This window comes from Podarcis pityusensis (assembly GCF_964106645.2).
Source record: "Podarcis pityusensis genome assembly, chromosome: 6".
NCBI classification, from domain to species: domain Eukaryota; kingdom Metazoa; phylum Chordata; class Lepidosauria; order Squamata; family Lacertidae; genus Podarcis; species Podarcis pityusensis.
This window is the reverse complement of record NC_138030.1, coordinates 52,563,197-52,575,999: the sequence shown is the minus strand read 5'-3', so window position 1 is coordinate 52,575,999 and position 12,803 is coordinate 52,563,197. Positions and strand designations below refer to the sequence as shown.

The 12,803-nt window shown below is 48.4% G+C and overlaps 1 protein-coding gene across 3 annotated transcripts in view; it reads left to right on the top strand.

Annotated features, from left to right (window-relative positions):
* The window catches only part of LOC308479038 (phosphatidylinositol 3-kinase regulatory subunit gamma), a 263,420-nt gene that overhangs the window by 90,025 nt on the left and 160,592 nt on the right, over nucleotides 1-12,803 (top strand). For all 3 annotated transcript variants that reach the window (XM_081009375.1, XM_081009373.1, XM_081009374.1), the window contains 2 exons: nucleotides 5,452-5,653; nucleotides 6,669-6,754. In XM_081009375.1, coding sequence (XP_080865501.1) covers nucleotides 5,452-5,653; nucleotides 6,669-6,754 — 288 coding nt within the window. The remainder of the gene's footprint in view (nucleotides 1-5,451; nucleotides 5,654-6,668; nucleotides 6,755-12,803) is intronic.

Below are 12,803 nucleotides of genomic sequence, written 5' to 3'. Positions count from 1 at the left end.
CAAAGCCAAGTTCCATGGAAAATGTGCATTATCCCAAGTAAAAAAATGAGGAACAGGAACGTTTTCCTCAAGCAAGCATCAGAAAGGAGGCTTAACCAATCTGAATTTGAAATCTGAGCCACACAGGCACAATGGCATAAAGGATTTTAGCACAGAAAATCCTTCAGGATTGAGCAAAAGGATCTTCTCGGTTCCCAACCCCCACTCACTGGACAGTAGCCAGGCAATATCTTATAAGACTACATAAGGCTGGGCTTGTGAAAAGTCCATCAGAGCAATGGAAAGCATGAATGTTATTATGCATCTCTGCCAGGGCAAGATTCTCCTGCAGGGTAACAAGCTGGTTCACATTTGGGTTGGAAATTCCAGGAAGCATAGAACCTGATGCCAATCTGGGCAGCCTGTCGAGTAATTTGGGAAATTCCTCACAGGAGCTCAGGACACTTAAAAGATTTGTAATGCAGCCTGCATCAAAATGGTGGGCACCGAGTTTCCATGCAAAGTGTTAGGCCATGCAAAGTTTATGGCAACACTTCAACTTCTGTGGTGCCACCAACCTGTGGGCAGTGCGACATGATTTGACTTTCTTGACTAAGTCATGTTAAGTTTCTAGTGCCGTCTCCAGCTAGGGGTTGGCTAATTTGCTACTACTGAGATGAGCTGTTGGAAGGAGTTCTGCTAAGTCAGTAAGTTTAGCTGAAGTGTTAAAGACTCCTACACAGAAGTCCAGGCAGGCTCTACATTCACTACTGGTGGCACCTTGAGTTATTGTTTGTCATACCAGAAGCTGAAGGGCAGTGACACATACTGGAACAACTCTGTTCATATCCACCAGAGGGAAGCATCATGCACATCTTTTTGCTGGCTCAAAAGCATAACAAACCTGTACCTTGGCATACCACCACATGAACAATAAGAGTGATTTATGCTACAAAGAGAAAAAAGTGTACATAGAGAAGACAATGCAGCTTCAATTTATTACACATTGAATCGTTTTGTACAAAAACTCTAGTACGGATATGCTGGTTCAAGGGAAGTTTGCATATCTGCCTTTTAATTTAAGCTGAGAAAAGATGTGACATCCAAGATTGGCAGTGGCTACCATTTTATTAGCAAAGAGCTAAGCTGTGGGGGGGGGAGGAAGGGGTCCTTTGTGGGTCCCCAATATGGTTCCAAGCCTTCACCACATCACATTGCAGATATACCCTTCATCCTCCCCCATGGGCATTTAGGGAGCTATAATAACCCAGATTTTCTGAGGCTGGAGCCAGTGCACTCCCCAGCCCCTAACCACATTCGTCTTTGATTTGATTCTCTCTTTGTCTGCCTGCTCTTAATTGCAGCTCTGTTTCCTGTAGTTCTGTTGCCTCCCACCCTCTCCCAACAGTCTTGTTTGATGGGCTCTTGGGTCAGAAGTCTTTCCCCTCTGCCTCATTAGTGATGCATAGCCCAGCCCATTTCACATCCCAGCAGCCTCGTTAACGAGCTGCAGCACCACACCATCAAATCCTGCTCGCTAATTATTATCATCAGCCGTTCATGTTGCAGATGTGGTAGAGCCAGTGGTTGCTGAGTAAACTTTCTCAAGATCAGCTCTTTTTTTTTAAGGAACAGGTGCCAGCAACCTAATGAGAGTAGCATACAGACTACATTCAGAGGGCTGGAAGAAATTTGACAAATTTGTGCCAAGGCCCATCTGAAGAGACCCCATAGAAAGAAAGAGTTTCCTATCTCAAAAGTGGTGTCGTTCTCAATAACCATCCACATTAGTAGTCAGACTACAAGCTTTGGGCTGGAATCTTGAACAGGGAGGAAGTCCCATTGAAATTAGTGGGACTTATTTCTGTGTTTAATATTTTCTTCTTGAACATACGGCATGCCAAGTCCACTGAGCAAATAGATAATCTCACAAAAAGAGATGAAATGTATGTCTCCAGGACCATTTCTCTTCTCTGATCAAATGCTTACCACAATATCTGGTATGTTATTTCTAGAGTTGTGGATTCAGGCTGCATGTTGGGGAGGCGAGGATTCCCACATTGGCTTAGATGACCCTCATGGCCCCTTCCATCTCTATGATTCTATGAGAGGTTCTATGGAGAGCCAGTGTGGTGTAGTGGTTAAGAGCAGTAGATTCGTAATCTGGGGAACTGGGTTCGTGTCTCCGCTCCTCCACATGCAGCTGCTGGGTGACCTTGGGCCAGTCACACTTCTCTGAAGTCTCTCAGCCCCACTCACCTCACAGAGTGTTTGTTGTGGGGGAGGAAGGGAAAGGAGTATGTTAGCTGCTTTGAGACTCCTTCGGGTAGTGATAAAGCGGGATATCAAATCCAAACTCCTCCTCTTCTTCTTCACACACCTTGCAAGGCAGGATAGGATGAGAGCTACAACCTGCGACTTGTTCAAGATGACAGAGGTTGCCAAGGAAAAAGCTGATCTTCAACGCTTTAAAGCAGGAGTCGCCAGCTGGCAGTGCAGGGACTATATCCAGCTTGCTAAGCAACTGTATCTGGCCCCTAGCAGCCTCAGCAAATTTTAATCAAGCTTGCGATAAATATTTCGCCCATCGTTTTGCTTGTAAGGAAAATGCATATGTTTACAATGTTGTGAGATACAGATGTTTCTCATTTCACTTTTACATCTCTTTGGGTTTTGTATATAATATTATCCTCATCATGCCTGTGCATCTGGGCTCCATAACGCCATAAAAGTTGGGTTTTCCCTCTGCTAGCTGGCATGTCTTTTATTATAGCACCACTAGCACTAGCAAAGGGTCATGTTGTGCAGCAAAGTAGGATTCCCAGTCCTGGGCCACTGGATGGAATGACAGTACCCCACCCCCAGGACACAGAAGGGGGCTATGCCTGCTTTAGATCAAGAATGACATTTTGGTCATTACACAAATAGCCAGGTGTATGTGTGAGAGAGAGAAATAGTGTGTGCAAAAGAGAGCACAAGATGTAGTACTACATTATAGCTTCATACCAAGAAGTAACAACTGCAAAAAGAACTGTTACAGTTCACAGAGGCCATTGCTCTCAGAGCAAAACAGTTTTTAAAAGTCTGTTTTGGTGGAATTTAAAGCCACTTTAGTTTATTCTATAGATCCAATTACCTGAGGCCATATGAGAAGATTCTGGTTGCCTGTCTGTCAATGTATCTACCACCCGTCTTTTACATACAATGGTACCTCCGGTTACATACGCTTTAGGTTACATACGCTTCAGGTTACAGACTCCGTTAACCCAGAAATAGTACCTCAGGTTAAGAACTTTGCTTCAGGATGAGAACAGAAATCGTGCTCCGGTGGCGCGGCAGCAGCAGGAGGCCCCATTAGCTAAAGTGGTGCTTCAGGTTAAGAATAGTTTCAGGTTAAGAACGGACCTCTGGAACGAATTAAGTACTTAACCTGAGGTATCACTGTATTTGCGTCCTAAAACCTTGCAAGGTCTGTTTAGAAGTTCCCAGGGAAGACCAAAGAAGTGCCATCTGTTCCACTCCAGGGACAAACTTGGATGTTTCCCCATATCGTTGTCTCTAGACTTTGTCGCGTCTGTGGGTCCCAGGAGAAGAGACTTCCGTCTGCTATTTTATTTGGCTGTTCCCATGATTACAACAGGGCAACTGGATGGAGGAGCCAACTGCTGCTCCGGCAAGATAGAAACTACTAAACAGCAGCGTAGCATGGGTTGTCAGCACCCGGGGCAAGGCAAGTAATTTGCGCCCCCTAACCCGGGGCAAGGCAAGTAATTTGCGCCCCCTAACCCGGGGCAAGGCAAGTAATTTGCGCCCCCTAACCTGCCGCCGCTGCCAGCTTCTTCTTGCTGCTGCCTGGTCTGGTCTGGTGTGGTTCTCTCCCGCGCTCAGCGCTGCGCTGGGCGGCCGCTGCACTGTCCCTCCCCCAGATAGTCCCTCGTTCTCTCTCCGCACCGCACGCCTGGCACCCACCCCCTCCACAGTGGGCGGCGACCCAGCGGCTCGGATCAGATTCGCACAGCCAGCACTGCAGTGAGAGAGAGTGAGTGAGCCAGGTAGGGGCAGAGAGCTGTGAGTGCAAGCGCGCGCCCCCCCCCCAGATGTTGCGCCCGGTGTTGCCGGGCCCCCCTGCACCCCCCACGCTACGCCACTGCTACTAAAAGGATATCTAGGAATCTTGTAAGGCCAAAACGAATGACACGTATTTAGATTAACTAGCTCATATGTGTGGAAATCCACCAAAGGCTATATCACAAACTGATCAATGACTAAAAGAGTAGTATGTATCTGCTCTTTGCAACAGCATCTACCAATAAAATATTGATTGGTAAGCAAAATACATCAATCGGTTGGCAGAATTTCTAGTCGGTAGGTTTGTGCACGTAATCTTGAAAACATAATGGTAGCTAAATGTGCTGGATATTCCTAAACCAAACAGAAAGCCATAAAAAGAATGCAATCAGCTTTCAGTTTCTAAGGCCACTTCCTGATTTTGAGAGGTAGGACTTGGTTTGTTTTCTTGTTTGTTTTTCCTTCAGGTTTGATGTTTCCCAAAGGGAAATACCACAGGAGTGCAAAATATGCACTCCTTGTATATTAGCACGCACTACTAAGTACATCAACGCAAGAAGTGTGTGCACTAGGGCAGCTTTTCAGATTACAATAGGAGTGAATAAGTCAGGATGTAGGTACTCCAATCACCCTTGACATATGAGAATTAATGGCATAATCTACCCCCCTACCCCCTGGCTGACTTTTGCTGAGCCACTGTCGCACCTGCAACCTGAGTGCTCACGACTGCTGCAGCAGAAGGCAGAGGGTCGGGACATGTAGCTGCCTCACAACCTACTGGGTTTTAAGTATGTGTATATATTGGGTTGGATTGGCATTTTGCTTTCCACTACTTGAAAGGCTCCAACTGGCAGAATGGGAGAAGAGGCAATTTTTCATCAATTCCCCCTTCCCCTGCAGCTGTCTATGCCCCCTGAAAATCTGCTATGGTGGGCTGGGGGGGGCATTCCAAAACAAGATTGGGGGGGTATTGGGGGCTGCAGGAGGAAGGGGAATTGCTTTCCTCACCACTACCTTTCCACCAGCAGATGTATCCTGAGTATATTTACACTCAAGTGATGCCAGCTGTAGCAAACTCACGATCCAACCCACTGTCTGATAGCAATTATCCCAATATGTATGTGTTCAAATAAAACTGGAACTTTCCCATGGCAGACATCAACAATGAGCAAGGTCCTCCTAAACCTGAAATAAACTAGCCAGATGCTGTTCGGCCAAGATGGACTCTGCATTCTAGAGGTTTCTCCAGGAAAATGCCAGCAGGGAGCTGTGGAAGCAAAACCTGTGTGCAATATGGAGACAGGAATGGAGAGTTGAGATTGTGAGTGAAGACAGAAGTTACCTGTCTTGAATTTTTACCTGTATATAAAAGCTATCTCCTTTTCTCCTGTCTTTCTTCTGCAGAAACTCAGAGCCCAGAGGAGTGTGGTCAACAGATAAAATTGATCCTAGAATCTCCACGTCTCCCTCAATGGCACAGACTCCTCCTGCAACACCTGACCAGGCATTTCTGCAAACTGTGCCAGAATGGCAGCAAGAATCACTTCACACCCAGGATGCTTGGAGAGGCCTTTAGTGACGTGCTTTTTAAACCATCCCCATCAAGGTGAAACTGCTGGACTATTTACCAGAAGCATCTTCATCTGCTCCTCCTCATCCCTCGCGTGACTAATCTGGAATTCAATTTTAAAACTAAGATGTTAAAAATAAGATTTGCTTCCTGCCCACAGCAAGAAGAGTTCCAATTGTACCTGAATTTCAGAAATGCCCCAAGTTGAAGCCAATTATATTTCAGTTGGAGAAGTTTCCAAGACTCCAAGACAAAGGGCTTTAGACAAAAAGGGCTTCAGTGGACCATCATACATATAACTGCTGCCTTGAATATTTGGCAGAAAGATGGCATATCAGTGAAGTAAATAAATACATACATATAAACAAAGACAAAGAAAGAAATGTAAATCAATAAGGAATCATAATGTAATGAAGGCAAGCCTAAAACTGCGGCAGCTATTCAAGTAACTTTTAAACCAGGCACGAGTTGGGAGCAGCACTCGTAGACCATAAATCTTTGTTTCCCATGAAGCTCTTGCAATGCGGCGACCCAGGTTGCACAGATTCTTGGGTTGGCATGCCCAAGGGATCATTCCAAACCTCTGCCCTTCAGCAGTGGGGCTTAATGGAGCAACATAGCCACCACCAAATCCACAGCCCCACTGTTCATGCCAGCCAGGGTTGAAGGTGAAGGCAGGAAAAGTAGCCTCCTCACTTGGTCATCTGCCAACCTGCCTCGGTGAAGAGGTCTGGATCAAGTCCATTGTAGTCACATGATCCTGTTTCCATCCCAGTGCCTGCTCACCTTTTCCCCTAAGCACCCTGGTTCTTTTGGTTCTGCTCACTATTACTGGCAGTGGCCTGGGTGGGTGCATTGGGGTACTCATCACTGGCAGGGCTGGGCAGGTAAACACCTCCACCTCATCCAAACTGCTTGCAGCATGGCGGATTATGGGTTTGGATTTCTCTGACTGGTCTCAGTGTCCGATTCCCTCTTCTATTGCAGGCAAACTGAGCAAGCAGAAGCCATGACTAACTTTGTACTAAGTTCTTTGTCCTTGTTTTCCTAGCATGGAACTGAATCCAGAGCACCATGTGAAGATTATTGAGGCTCTTATCATCGCTGGTGGAGTGTCAGAGATCCAGGCAGCACCAGGTAGGAATTCATTGAACGTACTGGCTTACAAAACATTATGGAATGAGATTGGGCTGGCTGTATTGTGTGGCTAATAATATGCTGAATCTGAAAACTGGTCTTTGCTACGAGACTATCTGTGCGATGCATTTGATTCATTGTGCTCCTAAGGACTGGATTTGGGGCACATGAAATTGGCCCTGAGCCTTTATGGAGAAAGTCTGGAGTGTACATTCCTTTTGATGTGAAGAGTTTCCTTGTGTTTCACTAGCTTCATGTATTGTGTTCAGCTGGGTTAGGTTAGAGTGCTTTTATTTCAGTTTGTACATATGGAATGTATGTGACCAAAATTAGTGGTATTTGTGAGCAGTCCTATTCTACAATTGTGACAGAGAATGGTGAGGGAAGTGAGTGACTGTCCCTTAGCAGTATGATACTTTCTGGAAGCTTTGCACCAACTGTTATCTGCTGGAGGTTCAGCACTTCGGTACTAAATTGGAAGCAAAGTAACTTCTTAGAGAGCCTCCAGGAATAACAAGATACTTGTCCCTTCAAAGCTTGATGTGCTAGATGTGCTACAGCTTCAGTGCTGATGTCAGACTGATTTGCTTTTCTGTTGTAGGACGTATAGGGAACTAACACCTTATCCCATCTATGTGCATGTAATGCAGAGTGCAGACATTCGTATAGTACTGCACCAAATCTTTGCTGTGAAAATATTCTCTGGGAAGTCCTGCTGGTCACTATCTTCACAACTTTTCAAAACTTGTTTGCAGGTCTGATCAGCAGCATTTTCATTTCCATTATTTTTCCGACCATGTTTTTCTTGTAGGATTACATGGCCAGGGCGATGACACCATGTATGCAATCAGGTTTGTCTATGTGGCAATATCACAAGGTCAGTTCAGAGTAAAGGCAGTGCTTTATGCCCTCACTCTGAATTAGCCCCAGGACAACGCCATCAGATTTGGCTGTGCAGCATCATAACATCATTTCATTGAACATAATTATTTCCATTTCTTTGGGATAATGTAGGCAGAAAGAACAATCACATTTAGCTAAGTGATGAAGTTGCAAAGTCAGTTCAGTGTAAGGGCATAACACATTGCCGTTGAGTGGAATGTGTACTGAGTAGGGAACCATTCTGCAAGCATTTTCACCCTTGTGTGGAGTCCCCTCCCAAAGAATTCTGAAATGGGTATGTGTCAGGGAACTGCCATCGGAAGGAAGGGAAGTGAAAGGGCTCACACAGGTTGGGAGAGACTCAGCAGCTGAAGAGGGAACCAGTAGGGGGAGAGGAGCTGAGCTGAGGGAAAGGGAGCTGGAGGGATGGCTCAGAGACACTTCCAGCGAAAACAGTGGGGAGGTTTCAGGACCTCCTGTAGGGACACCCACTCCTCGCCGGAAACTGTCACGCAGAGAGTCCAGAAGACGTGTTTCCGTTAAGGAGCTTTTATGTTGGAAGCGATTCCGAAAGCAACCACTGTCGGAATCTGCCAGCGACTGACGGAGCCATGTTTAAGGGGCTCCGTTACAGACAGAGGTTTGCAAACTTGACCAAACTCTGAGGGACTAGGATTTTACACACAAGCAGCTCATCGTCCCATCACAGCATTCCGACAGTCTTCGTGAGCAGCTTGTGCAGGAGAAGGCATCATGAGCAACCCAGCCGGAACCGGAGAAGCAGGAGCTGGAGCGGGTCCAAGCCTGGAAGAAAGGTACCGGGTGTTGGAGGTCCAGCTAGCGCTGCAGACGGCGAGGCTTGAGGAGAGGAGGGCTCAGGATGCAGACAAAAAGGGGAAAGACACCCAGCTCGTCAGAAAGGTACCAGGATTGGTGCAGAAGTTTGGGGGGGAGCCCAAAGACTATCATGGCTTTCGGACAGAGATGCAATATGCCCTCAATCTGCAGTTTGATGAATTCCCTGACGAGGAATCACGAGTGGCTTTCGTGATTGGGCATCTTGAAAAGGGGGCGAGAGACTGGGTTAGACCCCTGATGGCAGCGAATAGTGACGTCCTAAAGGACACGATGAAGTTCTTTCGCGCCATGGATCTGATGTTTTCCAGCGATATTGAACAGGGAGTGGTCCGCAGACAGTTAATGGCTTGCAAACAGGGGAGCCGATCTGTCCGTGAGTACTGGACTGAGTTCACCATGTTGATCCATAAATTGGGGTGGGATCTATCGGCGGAACCCATTCAAATGCTCTTTGAAGAAGGGCTTTCTTCGGCTGTGAAAGACGAACTTTCCCGGGCGCCCAGGGCGGAGTCTATGGACCAGCTGACCAAATCAGCGCTGACCATAGGAGCGCGCCAGGAGGCGAGAGCATTGGAGAGGCGGGAAGGGAAGGGGGAACGTTGGAAGGAGTTCCGCATTCCAGACATTCCAGAGCCAACTTTCCCGCCGGCAGAGCCGATGGAAATCGGAACAGCGCGCGCGCGCGCAGTTTCAAAGCCCAGTGAGGGGGGAAAGAAGGAGGGAAAAGGCGCCCGGAAATGCTATCTCTGCCAACAGCCGGGTCACTTTGCCAGAGTCTGCCCCCAGAGGAAGGAATGGCAAGGGATGGTAGGAGCTGTGGAGGGAAGAGAGGAAGAAATACCGAAGCAAGTAAAAGCCAACGCCTGGCTGCCACCGTCGGGGCACAGCAGCCAGGCCAAAGAGCAGTGAAAGTGCCCACGCCAGAACCTCCTAAACCCGCCCTAGTGATAGAAGTGGCGCTAGAGCTGCCAAACGGACACCCTCTAAAGATAAAGGCGCTGTTGGACTCAGGCAGCTCCTGCAATTTCATGAGCAAATAGTTTGCAGCTGAACACCAGATACAGACGATCCCTTTAAGCAACCCCCTGCAGGTGACCACGATCGATGGCAGGGAGCTGTTGGGAGGAGAAGTCAGCTTGCAGACCGTCCCAATGATAATGAAGGTGGCAAGGCACACCGAACTGATAGCGTTTAATGTGGCCACCTTGGGAGGAGCTCCCATTATATTGGGGATGAGCTGGCTAGCGTTACATGATCCGCTGGTGGGCTGGCATCAGAGAGTGGTTTCTTTTGGTTCAGCACATTGCTTAGAACACTGCAAAGAGGGAAAGGGTTTGGCAGGGGCCCAAGCCACCCTAGCAGGGACTGAAGTAACGGAGAACGTGAAGGTACCACGACAATACGCAGATCTCCGCGACGTCTTCAGCGAAAGGGAAGCTGACCAACTACCCCCGCATAGACCCTTTGACTGTCAAATCAATTTACTCCCTGGGGCACAGCTCCCTGTAGGCAAGCTGTACGCCATGTCAGACAGAGAGATGCAGGAGCTAAGAGAGTTCATTGACAAGAACCTGAAGAGAGGGTTCATCAGAGAGTCCAGGGCGGTGGGGGGCAGCCCAGTGTTTTTTGTGGATAAAAAAAACACGAACAAGCCGAGGCTTGTGTGTGACTTCAGGGCCTTAAATGCAGTGTCAGAACCAGTGGCTTTCCCTATGCCCAGGATTGACGACATTTTGACAAGGGTCAGGAAGGGAAAGATTTTTACTAAACTGGACCTAAGGGGGGCGTACAACCTGATACGAATAAGGAAGGGGGATGAATGGAAAACCACCATGTTCACCCCTTTGGGGGCATTTGAATATTTAGTTATGCCCTTCGGCCTACAAGGAGGCTCCGCGTGCTTTCAATCGTTTATGAACCACGTCCTGGGGCCTTTGCTTTACAAGAATTGTGTGGCCTTCTTAGACGACGTGTTGGTGTATTCTGAGAATGAGGAGCAGCATGTGAGAGACGTCAGAGAAGTGTTGAGCAGGCTGCAAGCCAACCAGCTGTGGGTGAAACTGGAGAAGTGTCAGTTTCATACCAAGGAGGTGGAATTCCTGGGGTATCGCCTGTCAGACAAGGGATTGGCCATGGATCCCGGCAAGGTCCAGGCGGTGCTGGAATGGAAAACACCCAAAACAAGGAAGGATGTGCAGAGGTTCCTAGGATTTGGGAACTTCTATCGTAAGTTCATCCGAAACTTTGCCCACCTGACGGCGCCCATTACGGACTGTCTCAGCAGTAAGAAGAAGTTCGTTTGGACTGAGGAGGCGGAGCGAGCATTTGAGGAACTAAAAAGGGCCTTCGCCTCGGAACAACAACTCCTGCATGTGGATTTACAAAAACCGATGAGAGTGGAAACTGACGCATCAGACAGAGCTATTGGGGCGGTGCTTCTGCAGCCAGGGAAGGAGGAGTCAGAGTGGAGACCGTGTGCCTTTTTTTCGCGAAAGCTGAACAAATCCGAGAGGAACTACACGGTGTATGACCGAGAACTACTAGCCATTCATGAGGCGTTCCGGAGATGGAGGCACCTGCTAATTGGCGCACAACATAAGGTGCAAGTGTGCACTGACCACAAGAACCTAGAGTATTGGAGGACGGCACGAGTGCTCAACCAACGGCAAGTGAGATGGGCCCAGGAGTTCTCCAAATTTAACTTTGAGATTTGTTACGTGCCAGGCCCAGAGAACATTAGGGCGGACGCTCTCTCACGCAAACCTGAATATTTGGAGGGGGAGGGAGCACCCGAAGAGAGACATGTCATTCCAGAGGACCGCTGGGCGTGTGGGGCGGCATTGGTGGGACAAAGAGAACTGGTAGAGGAAACAGAGAATGATGAATACGCCCAGAATAAGCTCAGAGGTCTTAGGGGTGAGGGAGAGGAACCAGGGGGTTTCGAGGAAAGAAATGGAGCTTTGTATTACAAAGGGGCACTGTATATCCCTGAAGGAGACTTAAGGGGGAGGGTACTCAAGCAGTTGCACGACAGCCCCACGGCGGGGCATTTTGGACAACACAAAACCATGTGGTTGGTCACCAGGGAATTTTGGTGGCCTAAGGTGAGGGAAGATGTACGGGAGTATGTAAGAGGGTGTGAGCAATGCCAGCGAGCCAAAGGGGAGAGGCGGGCACCGGCGGGGCTATTAGAACCCTTACCAACCCCAGAACGACCTTGGGAGGCAGTGTCGATAGATTTTATGACTGATCTGCCGAAGTCCAAGGGGAAAACAGCCATCATGGTGGTGGTAGACCTACTAACAAAGATGTGCCACTTTGTAGCCTGCTCGCATGCAGTCACGGCGGAAGAGACAGCGAAGTTATTTGTAGAACACATTTTTAGGTTGCACGGGGTGCCATTGAGGGTGGTCTCAGACCGAGGAAAACAATTTACTTCCAGGTTCTGGAGGAAGCTCATGAGCTTACTGCAGGTGGAGGTCAACTTTTCGACTGCCCGGCACCCTGAAACCAACGGGCAGGCGGAAAGAGCAAACGGGGTCCTCCAGCAATACCTGAGGTGTTATGTCAATGACAGAGAGAATGACTGGGTAGAAAAGTTGGCGCTGGCGGAATTTGCCTACAACAATGCCGAGAATGTGTCCACAGGGATGAGCCCCTTCTTGGCTAATTATGGGTGTCATCCCAGGGCTTTCCCAGGGGGAGAAGGGGAGAGATGGGGTGTCCCGGCAGCCGAGCATTTTGTAGAAGAAATGGAAGCAATCCATCGTCAGCTCCAACTCAACTTAGAAAGGGCGAAGGAAGAATACAAGAGGCAGGCAGACAAGAACCGAAGGGAAGGTGAAACCATAAGGGTGGGAGATAGGGTGTGGCTGTCAACCCAAGGGTTGCCGTTCAAAGGAGGTTGTAAGAAATTAAGACCCAGGAGATTGGGTCCCTTTGAGGTCATTCAACAGGTCAACCCAGTGGCTTTCAGGCTCCGGTTACCCAACCACATGAAACTGCACCCAGTATTTCACAGGTCGTTACTGTCACCGTATGAGGGGGGACGAGAAGGGATGGCTACTCGGGGACCGGTCATAGAAGAAAGGGAATGCAGCAGCCATGTGGCAGAAATCCTCGACGCCAGATGGAAGGGGGATCAGGTGGAGTATTTGGTAGCGTGGGAAGGAGAACCGGAGTCAGAAAACACTTGGGTAATGGCAGAAGATATCAATGACGAGGTATTGATAGAAACGTTCCATCAAAGGTTCCCAAGGAAACCTCAGCCTGTGGAGAGGTTCCGGAGGGAATACTTTGGGACCACCGA